The sequence below is a fragment of the Heliangelus exortis genome, chromosome 3, assembly GCF_036169615.1.
Source record: "Heliangelus exortis chromosome 3, bHelExo1.hap1, whole genome shotgun sequence".
In the NCBI taxonomy this organism is placed as follows: Eukaryota; Metazoa; Chordata; class Aves; order Apodiformes; family Trochilidae; genus Heliangelus; species Heliangelus exortis.
Genome location: NC_092424.1, coordinates 44,236,567 through 44,257,681, shown reverse-complemented (window position 1 = coordinate 44,257,681; position 21,115 = coordinate 44,236,567). Strand labels below are relative to the sequence as shown.

At 36.6% G+C, this 21,115-nt stretch overlaps 1 protein-coding gene and 1 non-coding gene across 12 annotated transcripts in view; one reads left to right on the top strand and one right to left on the bottom strand.

Annotated features, from left to right (window-relative positions):
- CCDC88A (coiled-coil domain containing 88A) overlaps positions 1-20,592 on the bottom strand; it is a 74,094-nt gene extending 53,502 nt beyond the window's left edge. For 10 of the 11 annotated variants that reach the window (XM_071740386.1, XM_071740387.1, XM_071740388.1 and 7 more), the window contains exons 1-3: positions 20,213-20,403; positions 19,993-20,093; positions 1,118-1,226 (exon numbers count right to left, since the gene is read on the bottom strand). In XM_071740386.1, coding sequence (XP_071596487.1) covers positions 1,118-1,226; positions 19,993-20,093; positions 20,213-20,275 — 273 coding nt within the window. In that variant the 5' untranslated portion in view covers positions 20,276-20,403. Of the gene's footprint in view, positions 1-1,117; positions 1,227-19,992; positions 20,094-20,212 lie in introns of all 11 variants that reach the window. The other variant, XM_071740389.1, reaches the window with a different exon arrangement.
- Positions 5,491-5,679, top strand: LOC139795605 (U2 spliceosomal RNA). The gene has a single exon (XR_011725593.1). It is a non-coding gene; the product is annotated as a U2 spliceosomal RNA (small nuclear RNA).
- Positions 20,593-21,115: the final 523 nt, after the last annotated feature.

The window sequence follows — 21,115 nt, the reverse complement described above, 5'->3', positions numbered from 1 at the left end:
AAAAGTAACAGAAGTAGACTTATTTATGTTAAATTTGAAAAATTACAACATATCTTGATAATATAGGAGAGACAAAAATATATCTGAATTAATACTGCAATAAACAGTATGTACTCTCCTTGCACATGCCAAAGACAAATTGTAAGTAACAAATAGTTTTAACCTGCTCAAATATAATTGATTCCAGCCAGCCATGACTCTTATACTTCTGAGATCTTGACAGATAATTTTCAACTTAAAAAAAAAAAAAAGCTATGAAGTGCAAAACAGGAAGTCTTAAATCAATGAAGAACAGGTAAAATATAAGGACTTCAAGGAGCAGTCATAGCTACTAACAAAGAAAATCACAAACTTTAGGAAGTGGCTTGGTGGATTTTTGTTGGTTTTTTGTAGTTGCTCAAATAATTGCATGATGCTATTATAAAGTTTTCTTATTAAAAAGCAGAGCACAAGCAGAGGTAGGCAAGAGATGTGTTCTCTATGGACTAATGACATTATCACTTTTCTTAAAACACCTCTGCCTTGCTTCAAAGATGTCTCCCACCTTTTCTGTCACACGGTGTTAACTTCATCAGTAAGCTCAGTACCACTGCTCACCATGTGTGTTCACTTTTGAATGACTGATTCTATTAAAAACCTGAAATTGTAGCCTGAGTGTCCCAAAGTTCACATATTTCTTTTAACTGTTGTTTAGCCTGCAAAAATAAACTCAGCCTATTTACCCAATTCTGCCTTGCATGAACTTTTAGAGCTCATTAGCATTTATTTTATTAAAGATTCATCTGTCAAATGAGGTTGACAGAGGACCCACAGGAGCCCCAGAAGTTCACTTTAAGTCTCCCAAGCCCACCAAAATTTACAGGAGGATCAGTCTTCCTAAATTAGCTGCTGGGAACAATTCCACAGTCTTACGCTGCTAGGAAATCCATAGGCTCAAAAGACTGGTCTGGGACCAGCTGAGTTTTTGGTGATGCTCTTGGGAAGTAAAGCAGCTCCACTGTAAAAATGTTACAATACTTTAAAATGTTAATCTGATTATTTTTACTGTTAAAGGCACCAGTATAAAAGAATACTAGAAACAATTCTAGGCAAAACAATACATGAAACAATCACTGACCTGATAGTAAGCTTTTATCTGCTTCACCAAAATAGACAAATTTTGAATCCTTAATGATGCATCATTGTTTACTTTTTTGTTTATCCTCTGATTGGCAGACTTTGGATTACTGGGAAAAAAATAATAAAGAAAATTAAATAAACTGAATATTACTCTTTAAAACTCTCTATACAACAAATGATATAGATAATGTGTCAGCACAGCAGTTTCTTGTCTTGGTTATCACGCTGCTTTTTCCCTCCTGAATTAAATAAGGAGCTGCAGAAGTGACTGCCACAGGCAGAAAGAAGGAACTCGAAATGTCCGTCTCTGATAGAGCTGGCCAGATTAGCACCCTTTTTGGCTATTAATGCAGTTTATAATTGGGAGCACCCAACACAATTACCACAAAATTAATATAAGAGGAAAGTTTTTGTGGCTCTGCACTCTTCCACAAGCAGCTCTATCCCTGATGGAATCCAAAAAGCAGAACACAGCCATAATATAAATATTTGACTGCAGACACAGAGAATCATTCTTGGCGATGCAGGCAATACCAAGTAACAGAATTCAGACTGGTTACATTAATGAATGTCTATACACCGAAAAACTGTACCATGCTAGACTACTACCACTAGGCACAAAACCTGAGAGTTTTCACTTCTAGAACAGTGAAGACTGTGAAACATATTACACTAATACACACTAAATTAGGTTACATTTATTTACAGATGACAAAATCTGTCAACACAGGGATTACTAATTGGAGTTTTTGTCATGTAGGCTCACATACTATCAGACTTCTCTCTGGTTTATCTTGGCTTCAGAGAGGAAATCAATCCTTTTTTCCTTCAAGAAGTAGAACGGATCTGAGAAAATGCAGATGAGTCACCCTTTTCCAATACCTCGTAACATACCAAGTTATTAACCACATACAAGACAGCATGATAACCATTCATTGTGATTTTTCAAGGAAAACAATGCTGATTCAATGCAATTCCCCAACAAACCCCTGGAAAAGGCATAGAGAATTTATGAGAAACAGCCTGTGTGAAGTCCCTTAGCTTTTGCAAGGAAACTTTATACCAGTTGCACAACACAACTTTTGATATTTCATTGTATTATTGCATTTAACAGTATTACTGCATTTAACGATATTATTCTCGAATAAATGTGCAGCTGGCTGAAATACTGCACTCAAACAAGAAACTACCAACTTCTCACTATCAAGCTGGAAGTTCCTGCATGGGCGTGTGCCTGCTGGCTCTGGTTTTATTCAACACTGTAATTAATGATTCAGACAATGGAATACAGAATACACTTACCACAACTGCCATGGGCAAAAATTGGGAGAATAGGAAAGAACCCTGTAAAGAACACTATGACAACTGAGAATGAGCCTGACAAAGCACAGAAGCAGCGTGACAGCAGTATAAAGGATTTCAGTAACAACAGGTAGGGGCAAAGGAAACAAATGCATAAAAAAACCCAAACCAAACAACACAGGAAACAAATGCAGGAAAGGAATAACTTGCTATAATACAAAATAACCTGGTAAGATGCAAAAAGATCTCTCAAAATAATTCAGTAGTTCTACTACTGAATACTGTAGTAGATTGAATCGACTACCAAGGGAAAAGAAATGCCACTGCTAAAAAAAACACATTTATTCTTCGGTTTTTTACTGCAAGGATTTCCTAAAAGACAGGTATTACTCTGTGTGTGGTACAGATGGTGCTTCAGTTACTAGTCATGTGTCAGGGCAGGCCTGCATGTATATTTTTTCCTGCAAAGGCTCACTGCAGGTCTTCCCTCAATTACCTGGGCATCTGGTATGGCCAGGTGACATACAGATACACCTGCACCCTGAAAACAGGAATTGCCTAGTGAGAAGCACACCCATCACACAGTGTATTCCTACAGTTCCTCGGGAGACCAAACAGACCAGGTTACAGGTCAGCATGAATTATCTTGGCAGAACAGGACTTACAATGAAAACTTAAATTTTAAGTTACACAAGAAAACTTTTATTTGCCTTTTTTCTTTGGTTTTAGCATATTAGGATTTTTTAAAAGATACATCTATGACTTTTCTTCAGTTTATTGTCGTATGAATTTCCTGGCTTTTAAGCATTAATAGAAATAACATAGGAAAAGCAATGCTGAGAAAGCAAGTCCCATTTAAAACACACCTTCAACACACAGTAATTTTAAAAGAAAAGTAGTGAGCATAGCATCCTTTCTCCCCTCACATATATGGATATAATCTAGGAAAACTAGGACACAGATTCTTACAGGGATAATTGCCTCATTCCTAAATGGTCATCACCATGTTCCTAAAAATCCTATGAACAGTATATTTTATAATACATTAGCCAAAACTATATGACTAAGATGTCACCTTGGATCTATTAATTCAGACAGGTTGTAGTGGCAAAAGGAACTAAATGGGCTAATAACTATTATACTTTGCAGATGATGTGCAGAACTGAACTCCTTTCCAAACTGAATTCATTCAAATTTATTAAAATAAAAAAGAGAAAATCCGGCATAAATCCTGCTGACCTGATGGCATACAGAGATCAGATGAAGTCTCCTATTTCTGCACTGCTATCACCAAAAGGCCGATTTGGGCCCTTAATCTTCATCTTTAATCTTAATGACAAATGGATTATCTCCAGGCTTTTTCATCATCTTCAGCAGCATTTCTACAGCCATATATTTTCAATGACCCTCCTCTTAGAGCACATAAAACAGACAGTAGAGTTTCCTAGATACTCTAATAGTTCTTGCTTTCCTATCAACACAAAAATTGGTGTGCAACCACAAGAATTCAAAGCAGAAATGTTATAGAAGCTCAGGCTTTACACTCTCATTTCAAAAGTTATTCTAGAACATTTACAGAGATCTTGCCAAAACAAAAACCTAAACATCTGTACAGCACTCTGTCACCATAATGGTATGTAAACATAAATCTTTGCAAACTTTTAAGACACTCTTACTTTCAGAACGCTACACATGGGAAATTAACACTGAAACAAATTCCTAAACAATGACAATTAGTGACAAGGATACCTGTGAAGAAGGGAAAAACAACGGGCAATTACAGCTCAATATTTCTCTGGATACAAATTCTTAGGTCCCCACCTTTGTCACCAGTGCCACCTTCATGCTTTGCGGGACAGTATTTCACTACTGGCACTTGCATACACCACAGGTACAGTATGTGAGCTTTGTGTTTTATTTGGTGACAGGTGAAGAAATTTTGAAACCATTACTCCTAACATCTGGGCAAGATCAGGAACTGTGTGGTGTCACTATATTTGTACCTGGACTTTGCTAATGAATATCAGCATTTCTCCTCCCGATACAAAACCAAATTATTTGCATCTCTCAAATGATGCAATAACAGATACTGTGAAAATATGATCACTTTTCAAACATTTTAGCAGAAACTCAGCAACAACACTATAGCAAACAACCCCTATGTTTCATCTCCATCTTAATTCTTAGAAATCCAACAGTGCATGGATCATCTCTACCAAATTATGCATTCATAAAGAATCAGAAATTCAGTGGTCTTAGTCTTGCATCAAAGTTAATGCTGATATGTGTAAAAGATTTTTTTAATCTTTCAAATTTAATGTTGATACACATAAAAGATAACTATCTTTCAACTACTGCTGAAAGTCAAGTAACATTCCTTTATTTCCATCAATTCACCCCATGTATCCTCCTCCTTTAATTTTTTTTATTGATTTGTGGTGCAAACCTTCATCTATCACAACCAACTCAATGGCTGACACACATTCCTTACATGTTATAGAAATTCCAGGCTTCTTTTTTCATAAAAGTTAAACTGTTTTGGGTCAAAATGATTCATTCTTATATGTTAGAACAGAAAGCATTCAGGTTTTGGTTTGTTTGGGGTTTTTTTTTTTGGTTGGTTGGGGATTTTTTGGCATAAATTGCAGGAAAGAGTTTACTGAGATTGTGAACTTTACAGACGCACTCTTCAAGTGTATCTTGATCTTCTGGTGCAGAGAAGAAATCTATTTTAGTAAACCTAAATTTTTCCAGAAGATTGTGGTGACAAGACCAACAGTAACCCAAACCCCAAAGTTTCCTTAATTTTCAGCAGAACTTTCAAACAGATTATTGTAACAAATTTAACATTACAAGAAGGAAGCACATGAGGACCAACAAAATCAAGTTACTTAAATACCAGTACTAACACTACTAATCTCTACCAATCATTTTTAATGTAATGAAACATATAGCCTCAAAAACTTTCTATAGCTAGAAGGAGGTTCTATTTCTTTGATTTTGACATATTTTTTTTACAGATTGTCATGTTGGCCCATCATTGTTTGAAAAGGGAGGTAAATTGTCTTTAACACTATCAACCAATGTCAGCAACAATTAAAATGAGTGTAGTATCTGTTCTTATCAGTTTAATATCTGATACGTCCTCGATGAGAGGACTTTATATTAATTTTTAAGGGTTGGACTAGATGATCTCTGAGGTCCCTTCCAACCCGGCTAATTCTATGATTCTATGATTCTATGATACTTGGAAAAAAAACATTGTTTCCAGCTCCTCCTGGAGTGAAATCCTGCAAATCCCAGTGCAAGTGTGACTTTACTTCCATGCTACGGCAATTTAAACCTCCCTAACCACATTATCTCATTAAATGATTATACTTCATAAACACAGAATATTAATAGACTACCTACTAAAATGACCCACATGTTGAAACATAAACATTTAAAATAGAGGCCACTTGGTAGAAGAATCCTTCTGTGTTCCCAAATCATCAGTCATGTATTTCTAGCTTTCAGGTTATGTTCAAACTGTCAGTTTTGACTTGTCAAAGTCAGAACAGGCCTGAAAGAAGACTTCTTGCACAGTGCACTGTTACCAAAAGAACTGTGATTAGGTCCTCCATCAGGAAATTATTTTTCAAAATAAACCCATCTTCACGTCCAATACTGATAAGTAGGCCTCATTCTCTCAAGGCCTCAGTAGACTCCTTAATCCACAAAACATCACTTAATCATAATTTAGTCTATATAGTCCAACTTTTCAAGTCCTAGTGTCTTAATTCATTCGTCTCAAAGAGAAAATAAGGTAGCATGCTGTTAACTACACATTCTCCATTACATGCAGTTTGTGTAATTCTATTTTGTCAGACTGGTCTAAAGACATAAACAGATGTCCTGATTGACTTTCTTATCAAATATTTTAAAATAACTATTGAGAAAAACTAGTGAAATAGGATGCGTGAATATATTTCACACAGAAAGATAAAACCACCAAAATCGGTGTTGCTTTCAAGAGCATTTATCTTTAAATTATTTTACTTTTTTCTTAACCACTTTATTACAGATTTGAATAAATTACGTCTCTAATTTTTTATGACAACAGAATTTTGTAATAATTGTATGTTTATTATTAATAAACAATTTTTCTTATTAGAATACATTTTGTCCAACTCCACTGAAATAAACGGATACATGTTGTTGGGGATAAAACAAGATGCAAATGAAATAATTTTGAAAATAAATCAGTTCTCAAGTAAACCTTTGTAAGAGGCAGCTTTAAAAAATATTTTTAAACATGCAACATTATAATGGCTACTGTGTTAGTTACACTATAAACATTTTTAAGGCAATACATGCTCTGAACTCAGAATTACTCCTTTTATTACGTGGAGATACTGAACTGCTTCAGTAGCAAATAGCCTAGCAAAATAGGGCAAATCTATCTGGAAGTCAATAGGAAGCAGAGCAGTAAAAGATAGCCCTAAGCAATTTTACATTTAAGAGCAACCTACTTATGACAAGATACATTAATTTCAGTAGCAATAAACAGACAAGAACATCCATCCCAATACTGCATTAGTTTAAAATTACTGATTACAATGAGAACTTCAGTGATTTTTAAATATTTACCAGTGTCATAAATTACAGATTGAGCTTCATATAATCAGGGATTATGTGTCTTTAATTTTTCATTGGCCAAAATCTATCTATCAGATATGGGAATGTGATATCTTAATGGCTTCATGCTTAAATCTATGCAGACTGCAAACCAGTTGTGTCCTCTCTTGCCATCTGTTCCTTGATGGCACTTAATCATTAAGCCAAGTATTATAATGCACCCTAATTTTAAATATATCATTGTTTCAATGTATTTTTTAAGTATGGTAAAAAGCAGAAACAAGCACATTAAAAAAAAGCTCTACACAAGTGTACATCTCAAATTAAATATTGACTGATACTCTGTGTTGTAGCTTACAGTAGCACAATACTCACACTTTTACATATAAATGTTGCTTGCCTAATAAATCATTTTTTGCAAAGTCCCTTTAACTGAACACTGAAGCTAATTCTTGCTCTCTGCAAAATATTACAATAATTACTGATATCACATTTTTTTTCCATAGATTTAAAAATAAAAAGCAGCATTTCCATTATTTACTATTAGCAAGAAAACAATAAACATGTGCAAACAAATTGAATACACCAACATCCTTTCATTGTTAAAGTGAACATAAAACCAGTGCCTTTGCTGGAGAATAACTGATAATCTCCAATTTGCTTTAAGCATTTGAAGCAGCACCAGACAAAGAAGTGCAATGAAATCAGCAGAAGCACCTCTGCATATGGGACACAAGCAGCACTGGCCTTCACCAGTCTACTCCTTGATCAGTTTTAATACCATCAATCACAGTCAGAAGGTCAACCTGCAGGCATTAAGAATATCAAAAAATGGGGCAGACTTTGAAGTACAATATTATCCATACCTGAACCTTGTGGTCACCCACATTCTAGAAAAGTTGGTACAAGATGGCATACTTCAGACTCCTCCTGCATCTACCAGTGTGACTGGTATAACTGGTAGATGCAGGATGAATTTCTGTTGCCAGTGAGTACTTACATTATAAAAATACCAAAAAGGTAAAAGAATTAAAATAAAATAATCCTAACTCCTCTTCTATACCTCTGGCACATGTTCACAGGATTTCTGTCAACAGAAATGGATTTAAATGCATTACTTCCTTAAAGAATAATTCATGACACAGACTATACATTGCTGAAGTGTGCAAAGAACTAGGCACATTCTTATCTGAAAAACAGATGGGAAAAAAAAAAACAACCTTCTACCTCTTGAAGAGCATCATGCAAGTTATGCAAGCCCTGAGGCTGCAGTGTATTGATGGTATCGAACAACCGGATGGCAGTGATGTTATTACGCGTTGCACATACAACTGGAGAGCTGTGGTCTGACTTGCTGGAGACAGCAGGTAAGTGTGTTCTAGAGTTGCTCCAGTGTTCACTTCTGAATCCTGTCTAGCCACCATCTCTTTGTGTCCTTACATAGGATCCAGTAAAAGGATCCTCTGATCCTATCTTGGAATAAGCAAGCAAACGTGATTTATACTAAGTACTCTTTGCCTTTTCAGTGGATATTTATGACAAGCTACCTCTTACTTGTTAAACTCCTGTATTTTTATTCTAGAGACAACGCTGTTGGAGCAGCAATCATTGGACAGTTAAAATGTTCATGTGGTTCTGCAGACATGTGCTCAAACACCTAACGGCATCATTACAAACACAGAGATATCCTTAACCACAAAATAAGGTGCATATATATATATAGATACATATGTGTGTGTATATAAATATATATGTGTGTATATAAATATATATGTGTGTATATAAATATATATGTGTGTATATAAATATATATGTGTGTACATAAATATATATGTGTGTATATAAATATATATGTGTGTACATAAATATATATGTGTGTATATAAATATATATGTGTGTATATATGTGTATGTGTATATATATATATATATATATATATATATATATATATATATATCAACTTAAGGACACTTTACTAACTCTGCACTTAGCAAAGACTAACTATCCATGCCAAAATTACAACATTTGTATCAAATCTTTCTTTGCCTCATGTGAACGTGAGTTTTAGAAGTAGGTCTAACATCATAAGCCTTTTTTGGCTCTTTTCCAAAACCCCATTTTCTGGGATTATGTCCAACATCATAAACTAAGGAGGCTAAAGCTCTATGCCTACTAAAAAGCCAAAAAAACAACATTATCAAGTGGCCTACAACAAACCAAGTGGCCTACAACAAACCAAGTGGCCTACAACAAACCAAGTGGCCTACAACAAACCAAGTGGCCTACAACAAACCAAGTGGCCTACAACAAACCAAGTGGCTGGTGGGGATCACAGGAAACACTACCATATGAGTAGATACTGAGTGTATGCAGACAGCTTTTCTGCTCCCTGCCTTTACTCTGTGGCATGGTGACCAGGCTGAACTACTCCCACAGTAGCTGCACAGTGCCTAAGCTTTCTTGCTGACACTCACAGCAGAGGAGGAGATGCCTAACTACTCATGGTTGAAGTGTGCTAGAGTAGCTGTACCTGAAGCAATGCCACAAGCCTTTGTGCCAAAAAAACCCGTTTCTCCCTCCTCCATCAGTACAAACCTGCTGCACCCCATGACTTTAGGGCTGCTCCAACCAACAACTGCTTTGCTGGGTGGTCCCACGCTGAGTGGTACTATGTGCATGAAGAGATATCCCCACCCATTTTTACGCTCCCAGGTTTACAATTGAATGTGTAAGCTGGCAGATAAAGTCACAGTACGTTCAAGAGGTCTGGTAACTGATCTTTAATTTCTCTCTCCCAGGGTTTTAAAAAGCAGAGACCGGAGCAGCCTAAATTTCTATTTTCCCTTTCTCTTTTCCTTAATAGTGATAAGGAAGACGTAGGCAGCTTACAAAAATGTAGGAGGAAATAAAAGGGAATTAAAAAGTTGAAATGTCACTTACTAAGCACACACTTGTATCACTGAATTAATGTCCCCCAAAAATCCGTATCTTCCAAGCTTACAGACAAGCAGATACCTTAATATGAAACAACTTTACTACTGTTCTTTCAACTGGACTATGAAATGTACTCTTTAATTATCACACTTAAAAGAAATATGTAAAAAAAAAAACCAAAAAACTTTCTGACATAGATTGAAAAAGTGACTCACAACTCACTGCATCGAGAAACCTGGGTGAGCTCCCTACAGCAATCAATGAGAAGAACACGGAGCAGCCCCTGCTCCGCAAGTAGCAAAAGATAAGCTAACTTCCACCAAATTAAAACCTTCCAATGACAAAAAATGAAAACCTGTTGGATCCAGAGCATCACAGAACACTTAATACCATTACACAAAAGAAACACTACTGGGTATTAAATAATTGAGAATCCCTAGAACGAACAAGTTGACAAACGAAACTTCTTTTGAGCAATCAAACCAGAAAGTCTGACAAACATACTTAAATATCTTACAAGAGTCTTCTTGTTCTGGGGTTTTGGTGTTTTGGTTTTTTTTTTTTTGGGGGGGGGGGGGGGGGGTGTTTTTGTTTTTTATTTTAATTAGTTTGTCTTTTTTGTTTTATAATTGCAAAAGGCCTGGTAGCAAATACTGTTTCAAAAGGCTGATTTAGTCTGTTGTAGTACTTACACTATAATACTTCCGAAATTAAGCTAAATCAAAAAAGCAGCACAGGATGCAAGAGTAAACAGTCTACAAAGGACAAGAAAGGAAGAAAAATGGACATACCACAGAAACAAAATACTGAGGATGATGAATACTGAAGTTTTGCTTTCTACTTTAAGCACTGAATGTTATTTTCCCTCTCAGGATCAACATTTTTACTCCTCAAATGAGTTCAAATTTTAAGACCTGTTCAGTCAAACACTAATTAACAAAGTAACTGAAAACTATTTGACTTTGTGATTAACACCTCACTGCGACTGACTACTAGAACACTGCAAACATTTACACCCACAATAATCCTGTGGCAACAGTGAGATTAGCTTTACGTAAGTAAGCACTCACAGATCTGGATCACAAGATGCAGGGCATGAGGCATGAAAGTGAGAAACTTTCTACAATCCACCTGTAAAAGAACATTGTTTGGAAGAAAACATCAGAAACAGTTATAAAAGAAGCAGAATAGGGCCAGAAAGTTGTCAGATTACGAAGCAGCAAGCAGTACACAAGAGAAGCAAACATTCCTTACCCTTAGCAAATGACATTTCTGGAGCTAACATGCTTTCTAAAATATTTCAAATATTAATATAAGAGAAAATAACTTCCGTAGGATTTAAAAGAAATACACATTCATGCAGCATTCTTAATTCAAACTTAAAAAAAACCCCTCAAGATATTACTATGTTTCCACATAAAAGTTTTTGTCTTCTACCCTAACCAACTTCCAACACCAGAGCAGTATGTACTTTGCTTTATTTGATAATCATAGTACTACCAAAAATAATTCCTCCTTTGGAAGACTTGGAAAAATGTTCACTCATTCTTTACTTTGAACGTTGCTGAAGCCATAAATTCTTATAAATTTATAAATTGACTTAATTGCAGTCTATAGCTTCCTCATGAGGGGAAGAGATGGGACTGGCACTGATTTTTTCACTCCAGTGACCAAAGACAGGATGGTCTTTGGAAACGGTAGGAAGCTAAATTAGGGGAGATTTAGGTAAGATATTAGGAAAAGTTTTTTCACCCAGAGGGCAGTTGAGCAGTAGAACAAGCTCACCAGGGAAGTGATCACAGCACCAAGCCTACTTGAGTTCAAGAAGTGTTTGGATGACACTCTCAGGCACATGGTGTGATCCTGGGGGTACCCTACACAGGGACAGGAGTTGGAATTGATGACACTGATGGGTCCCTTCCAATTTGACATATTCTATAATTCTATGAATTCTCAGAAATAATTAGTTAGTACTTCAGATTCAAAATAGTCTAACCAAAGGAAAACATCTCGGCACACTGAGTATTAAAAAACTGCAGGAAATACCGATGAAAGATCAGCCTAGTGAGAGGACACAGAAGCTACCTCATTATTGCAGTTTTAGTAACTGAAAAGATTGCAAGTTGTAAAAATAATGTCACATAGATTTCTGCTAAATACTTCTGGTTAGAAGCCGACTCCAGAATTTCCTTTGTTATGGAGTGTAATAAACCTTCTGCAAGTAAATTAACAACAACAAAATAGGTATCTTCATCCTTTTCTGTACCAGTATTTGGACTACCAAGTGACAGATCCAAGTCCTTTGCACAGATCATTCCAGAGAATGAAACAAATTCAGATGCAAAGTTTCTGGATATAAGAGGACTGCCAAAGAAAATAAGTTCCATTTGTTGTAAAATTTTAATCCACATGAACAACTTCCCTACTTCAGCACACTAACTGAAATGTGTTGCAGATTCTGTATGCACATCAATTCAAGTACAATCCCCTACTGATTTAGATTAAAATAGAGCAGCACATGAAGGACCTTCCTCCCCCATTAACTACCCAAAGCTACAACATACATATAAAGCCCTGTTAAATAAGTACATTCTTTTAAACTTAAAACATTAATATTAATATCCTAAGATGCAAATCAGCACTTTGTAAGTATGACATTTGTCTACATCCTATCATACATCAACTTGTATCTGTATTTTGTTTGTCTTGCATTCACAATGCTGCAAATATACAGCAAGTGTATTTCCCAAGATACCAGGAAATTACACCAGACATTTTTTGCTCAAGGGCTTATTTAAGAAAAACAAAGCTACCACATAAACAAAAACTAGAGCAAATATTTCCCTGCAGCTTAAAACAAGTTAAAATTCTGTAATGAACCTAAGGTAACCCTATCTCCTCACTATAGAAAGGAATCAAAATCACGTGCAACACAGATTCAAAGATTCGCTCAACAGCTAGAAATTTAATACAAGGCACTTGAGAGTTCATCCCTTACCATTTTGCAATCCAAAAATACAATGCAAGATAATTTTTGCTTTTTCCTCAGTGTAAGCCAGCAGGAAAGCACACCAACTGAGTTTGGGTCAAGCGGTGTCTGGCTTTCAGTCAGTGCTTTAACATCACATAGTGCAATGACATGAAGCAGGGGCATTTAGTAAATGCTGTTTAAGAAAACTGCCTAAGAGGTCATGCCTCTTCAAAGCATCTTAATGCACAAATACAGAACTCTTTAAAACAAAGCAAGCAGAGACTTCCACACAGTTAGTGCCCAATAATCTCTGACCACTGAGGTCATGTGCTCCAACAAAGCAGCATTTTGAAAAAATGTCTTGATCCCTAAATAATTACTACATAGGGAAAAGTGGTACACTATGCAAGACAAGAAAGGCAACAATTCATATTTGGTTTTGGTAAAAACAAGGAGGAGGACCATTTGAAAGAACGCAAAGCTAAAAAGCCTTTTCCTAACAGAAGAAACAAATGAGGAAAATCTAGAAGTAAGCTTCTCACATTTAGCGGAGGATTAAAATGTGCTTGATTTAGCAACCAATTTGTCAGTTAACTATCTTATTTTTTAAAAGAAAGATCAGAGCACAGCAAAATACTATGATTATGGTGTAGAGATCCCCAAACTAGCCATGGAGCCTTAAGAAACACAGCCTTGAAAGACACCAGCTGCACAGCTCAGGTATGGTATTTTTAACTAACCTAAAACTCTGGAATTTACTGCTGCTATACTATCAAGAACCATGGCAACACTGTAGTGTGGCTCAAGGCATCTCAGCCACCTGGGCAAACTGACCTGGTGTAAGAACTAAATAAAACAAGTTGCGTACTGCCTTTCCTTACAACACACAGAGCCAGGACAGCAGTAGTACAGGAGCAGAGGAAAGTGAAGAGCAAAGACAGCCCCACAAATATTACAGCCAGCTGTCACTGGAAAGCTCAATGTTGGGTGCTCCTGTGATGCCAAAATGAGCTTCACAACCATCATGCAAACTGCTGAAGCACACAATACAGTCAGTAGTGCAAAACCAGATGTCTTCCTGTGGCTCCAGGTCGCACTCATGGCATTCCTCCATGGTCCTGTGACTGGCTAATGCTGACTGCCTCATGGAAGGTTGAGCAGTAGGCAGTACACATGGGTCCCTATGCATACCACAGCCTTAACCACGAAGGAGACAGCTTGTCAGTACACTCTCCCACTTTTCCTGACAATGAAACACATAATTTACATGTCTAGAGAGTTATTAGTAAGTTCATTACTTTCAGAGTGCTTTGAAACAGCATGTTGAATGTGAGAGAAAAACAAAATCCTCTGAAATAAAAAGTTTAAAGGCATAGATAATATATCTTGTTTCCTTGCCAGAACATTTTCAATGCTGAAAAAAGTTCTTCTTATTTTAGATCTTTCAATTATAATTGCTATTTATGGATCAGGTAGATAGACTCATTAGAGCACCTCTGTATGTATTATGAAGTGTTAACTCAGCTTTTATTCCCTACACCCAGCTACTAGCCTAGACTAAGGATGGGATAAGTAGTACACTACTAAAAGTGTCAGAGTCAAAAGAAAGATACTGAAGATAGTACATGAAAAAGCAAGCAAGTGGATGCAGAGGAAGGCAGAGGAAGATTAGATTATTTACTTCCTGATCTTTAAAATACTGCAAGAAACAAGAGTGAACCACAGAATAGTTTACTTCACGAAATAGAGTAGGTAGGATGAAGGAAAGTGGACATCAACTGTGGAAAAGGATACAAAAACATTAAAATCTAGTAAAACTGAGACATAAGCAAAGATGAAACACTTTCAGCTTTCCACATTCAACCTACACTTTTCTTCCCCTTACTGATCTAAAACTCAAGCACCTCAGAAATACAGGTATCAGCCTATGATCAGACAGCTCATTGCAGGCAGATGTTTTCAACTCTAAAATTAATCATACTTACACTGGAAAGACCGTATTTCCCTTTTTTGTAATCAAAAGGGTTGAATTCCAACAATCTTGATCACAGTGCACATTCTCTTGGACCATTTATTAAAGAGCATGCCTCTTTATAAAAACCCTGAGTGTTATAAATTCAGCTTTCCTTAGCAAAAATCTGGGCCCTGTTGCTGCCACAAACTCTCACAAACTACTAGTGATATCTACCTTGCATCTGTGGAAGATGCACACCTGAAAGGCATTAATCAAATCCACCCACTTCATGAAAGTGATAAAGGTACAGACTTCATAGTATTTTACTTTTTTCACATGCTCACATTTTAACTGGCAACCTCACAGATTTAGTTTTGCCCAAAACTTTTTCCCATATCCCCACTCTGCTAGAGCCTGTCTCTTGCTATTTGGTCTACTTCACAAGAAAGAGTTAATTGGACCGGAGAGCATATTCCTGTGCTCTTTCAGTAAGCCAGGCAGCTGGCTCATGCACTCTAGATGGAGTCCAGTTTTCAGGGAAAGATATAGGCAAGCCAGAAGTATGGGCTGGCAAGCTCAACTGTTTGGAAAAAAGCATACAACTAAAGACTAAGAGCTCAGAAAAGGAGTCAATGAAGCCGTCTACATATTCTAGGCACACACCACCAGAGTGGTGGAAGAAAATAGTCAGCCAGTCCACCTGGAAAATTCTGTGGGTGTGAAAGACCTGCCTGTGGATCCAGCCAGTGAAAAACAGCAGGAGGATGGCAAAAGGGAGAAAAGCAGGAGAACAATAAAAAATTACTCGTTTCAAGTAGTTTTTAGCATGTCTGGATGCAAGAACCAGTATGCATAACATTGGTTAATATATTCAGCTAAGACTAAATTTATGAAGGGAACACTGTGATAAGAGCTGACAGGTTCTCCAGACTAAATTAACTCAAGTTTCAGAGCTTGGTTCTATATATCACTTATTCTGCATACTGTATCTGCCCAATAGTTCATTTTAAATGGATCCATTTCCACAAATACAAACAATAGTAAAATAAACCCATCAAAACACAAATACAGCTTCAAGTCTTTTTTACCTGACCAATATTAACAGTGGTGTTAAATGTAATAGAAGGCTCAATCTTGTAATTACTTGCAGCTGTCCATTTTTATGCAAAGGAACCAGTAAGACTCTTCTCAGTTTGGGAACCACTGTTAGTACTACAGGACTTTCAGCACTTCTTACACAATCCTTTAAAAATTCAATTGACAAATACAAGAGAACAAGACCTACCAGAAATTAAAATTAAGAAAAACCACACCAACACTCTAAATCAGTGTTTCTCTAAGAACACTTTGATCTTCTTGGATCAGAAGATTATATAAACAGCACAACAGTAAAGTCTTACATTAAAAAAATGAAGTATTTTTAAGTTCTAGAAAAATCCCTCTAGGAGAACTAGGTATTATTTTACTGTTACTGCACCTAGGTGTGCAATAGGTGACTAATCCATTAACTTACAGCATTTCATTTATTTCAGTAGTATGCACAACATATTTTACTCAAATATATGAGCATTTCATAATGTCAGAAGTACTATGATACAGAGGTATAGTAAAGGTATGAAGTATTCTTGGTATGTTCCTCATCTTCCTGCTGTGGCAGAACATCACTGCAGTGATCTCATGTTCTGATTTATTTCCAAGAAGTTTGACCCCTTTTTTATCAAAGAACACTAAGATAAAGGCTCAGATTTAGAAAGACAGATGGGTTTCTGTCCAGTAGTATCAGATACTGACTGATCCCAGCAGAAGGCAGGTAACCGAATACTTTAGAAGAACTGGACCTAAATTTAAACAGGAAATGAGAGACATTCTCTCAAGTTAGGAGCTAGTATTATGTTAAAATTTCCTTAATTAAAAATAAAATTAAATATAATAAAATTGGCCTGTAGCATCTCCAGCAACAGAAGGGCTCTTCAGATAAAACTGGACACTGTATGGAATTTGAGTGATTTTCACACATACGAAAATGTCCAAAAGGTCAAAAGCAAAAGATATCCAAGGAATGTAATTAATTATTCTTTTTCACATTTGAAGTATTAATAAATTAAATGCTGATAAAACCCAAATATCTTGGTGCCATTATCCTGCAAGTATGCCAACGCTGACAACTATTTTCTCTGAATCACTACAATTGATGAAAATAATTTTTGTCTAGGCAAGCTCAATGAGAAACAAATACCATGCTAACAAACTCTCACTTGTAGCTGACAGAGTGAAGGATTAGCTCTTTTTTAATTTAACAAAAAACCTTCTCTAAGTAACAAAGCCATTTTTTTTATTGTATAATTATTTACAAACCATGCTTAGTCCAATATTACACTTGCCTTTGTGGTCACAGAATTAGTTTTTTCAACACTTGGCAAAAATAAAGTATTAAAGAATATATAAAGCAGGACCACAACACAGCTTCCACTTGTTTATGCTTTTAAAACCTTCAAAGCATCTAACAATGCATTGGCTTTCCAACCATGGTTCCATGTTGTAGGAACCAGCCTACAACACCAGCACATAAAGTCCTTCACTGACCAGTATGCACTAGCTGTATTCTCACACAGAAATATTTAACAACCTTAGCTATCTCAAAATTGGTACATATAGCCACATATAACACAAGTCATATAAAAAACAAAGAAGCAAACAAAACCTCACCACAAAACCAACAACTTCAGTGGTGCTTTCCACATATATCTATGAATGGCATGCCTAGTGATTTCTCCAAGACCATTTCTCTATAGCTCCTCAGAGTGCCATAGCTCCTATGCAGGGATCTCTAATTGAGAGTCATCGAGAGCTTTAAAACAAACAAAACAACACAACACAAGAAACATTCTAAAGAAAAATATTTAGCTTTTGAAATCAGTGGTAAAAAATTTTGTGCCACATTTCCTCAACATATGGCAGTTAAGACTGAAAGGAAAAAGAGAAATACAAAAAATGGAAAATACTGAAAAGAAGTACCATTGACTAGTTGGAGCTGGATCTTTTGAATATTTTTGCTAATGAAGATATAAGTTTAATAGGTGGATATTCAAAGTGAACAGAACTGGAAATAACACAGGTTTCCACAGCAACTTCACCAGAAATTCAATCTGTTTGCAAAACATGAAACATTTTTTCCTCTTCCAATCCTGCCAAAAAACCCAAAACACATAAAACCCCTCCAAAATAAGAAGACAGTTCTGGAAACTTCCCTTCTAAGCAGTCATCAATTAGAACGTATTTCAGTTAGCCCCAATGTATTTTAAATAAAATACACCTTCCAGTGTAGTTACATATTTGTAAAATTAATTTTATTTGTACACTACTTGTTTTACACACACCTCTAGTTTAAAGCACATTGTAATTGTTCTGACTACCAAACCATTTTATTTTTACATTTACATCTCCCATCACTATTTTTCCAAAAATAAACTAAAATATTAATGGTATGGGGTCAAAGATGCACCTACAAATTCAAAGCACTGCGCCTTAAGCATGAGAACATTCCCCCTCTGCAGCTCTCCATTTAACAGACACATATCCCATGTCACGTACAAGACTTCAATTTATACAGTTAGTATTCCAAAAACTTGATGAGAAGATTTCATTTCAATTACATTTTTCAAAATCACATTGTTCCTTTTGCAGTATTAAATTTGCTTTCCAGCTGTTTAGTATTTTTACCAAATGGAAGCTCTACATGTTAAATGCATGGCCACAATTGACAAGCTACTGAATTTATATATAGTCCAGGAAAAAGATAAAGAAATGGCAAAACAAAAATAGCATGCCTTTTTTAGAATGCATCACTTAAAATTACACATCTAGAATGCATAGAAAGCATCACTTGCAATCCTTATTAAAATACACCAGAAATGCACTTAAGATTTTTTTTTTCTCAAAAGTTCAATTGCACCAAATTTTCCATATTTCTCAGTATTACAGAAGAAAATACTTGCAATTTTAGTTGCACAGAAGTAGGTGTCAAACAAAATACTGGTCTCAAAAGGATGCTAATTAAAACTTAAATGTACTAACATATAGATCTTTTTACATAGATTAGTTATATGAGCTGAATACCAACAGCAAAAACTTCTGAAGTATTAAATATGAGTAAGAACCATAAACAGAGTAAAAGGATGCCCATCACCAAGCACTGAGAAACAGCTGTCAACACAAGCTGCTCATGTACTGATACAGCTATCCAGAAGTCTGTATTTTTTTGTACCTATACAAACAAAAGACACTTTTCTCTGTGAAGACTTAAAATACTGGTGAAAAAAAAGTATGGAGAGATTTTTTCCACCAGTAACCCATAAAATCACTTTTATGATTATATCACTAGACACTTGACAAGTGTTACTCTCTGCCATTACAGTAGTGGGCAACATTCCAGTAAAAACTATGATTAACAAAAAGTCACTGTAGTTCTAAATAAATTTTTCTAACAAGCAGCGCTTTCAATGAAGATTTATAAAACCATGCAAAAATGTTTCTTCAGTGGTTTATAGACACAAAACATCTTATGCTCTCAATTAAAGTTACAGCTTTTCTGTACAACTGCTATCTACTGTGATTTGGAACTGTGAAAAACAAAAGTGGAAGGAATTAAAGGCCAGTCCATTTCCTCAGTAAACAACGTTATGTGACGTGCAAAAGATCGTTGTCACATGAAGAAAATTATTAGAATCTTATCATCCAAGCAAATTTATTCAAAATTTTGTTTATGAGCATGACTTACAGCAGAATGAACCTTTATGCTTCTCAGTGGAAATCCGAGAAGCTACAGTCACCCAATTTTCCAGTAAGTTACATATATCATGATTCAGCCCCTATTACACTATACATCCTGAAAATACATCATTGGGACATTAAACTACAAAGAGTATCTGCTATGCTCTTAAGTCTCCTCTGAATTGACCACATGATTACTTGAAGTATATGACATTTACCAAGGTCAATGAGGAAGGAGAGGAGTTTTCATAAGAAAGCAAAACATACGAGAGAAGCAAGGCAACAGCACAAAAATAAAGGCAAGGCACTATATGCACACACTTACATTTGCAGCATGACTTCGTTCAGGAACACTCCATCCACTAGCGCCACATATTCTTCCAGGTTGGTCCCATTTCCTCCAGCTAACGGTCCAAACGTCTTAACCTAAAACATAACCATCACCACCGTGACACTAACTCCACCTCACTATCTGCCGCAAGGCATTTATCTTCAAACAATGAGCAAATAAATGAATAACGTGTGAGGAAAAAAGGAGCGCTTACCCAGGTGACAAGAGGGCTAGACATGAACTGCTCCAAAAGCGGTGTGAAAATTTCGTTCTCCATTTTACAAAAAAATGGTTAACATCAATGGAGCTCCTCCGATGCAAAAAATACGTGAAGTCCTTCACTGTAGCAGTTTTCTGAAATGCTCCGAGGACTCAGCTGGAGTAAGTGAACCCCATTTTTACCAAGCAATGCAACAGCTACAAAAAAGTCAGTGCACGGACAACTGGGATTTATCTTCCTCTTTCAAGAAAAAATGCATTTGAAAATCCATCTATGCGTATCTCAGCCTCCCCATTGATGTCTCTCCCTTCCTACATACCGAAGGAGTAGAAGGAAGGAAGAAAAGAGGGAGGCTGCCTAGCTACTGGGATTCTGCATCAGACAAAAAAAAAAAAAAAAAAAAAAAAAAAAAATCTGCTTCAGCAGCGGCAGCTCTTCAGAAAGGAAGGAGAAATTCCAGTAAAACTCTGCAAGCTCATCCTGCCCCTTGCCCACAAAAAAAAATAAAAGGAATCAAAACCCAGGGGAAAGGAGGCAAAGAGGGGCAGAGACCCCAGCACCCACACACCCAGCTAACCCTCCCCAAGCTGTTTCTGCACGCAAGAGAACCCCTCTACCCCCCACTCCTCAATGACACAGGCAGCCCACCGAGAGGGACACCAGCCCGCCCCCCCCCCCGGCAGATATTAGAGACTATTTTAAATCGGTTCCCTTTTTTAACCTCTTCCCTTTTCCACCAAACTGCGCCGCAAGGCAGTCCCCGGACCGGCACACGCCGCCTCGCCCCACAACCTCGCCCTTCCCCCGCTTCCCCCGTCCACTCCCCTCGCCCCCGACCCCCTCCCCAGCCCTAACACCCGGCTCCAGCTGCTAGCCCTCCGCTTTGCCGCCTCCACC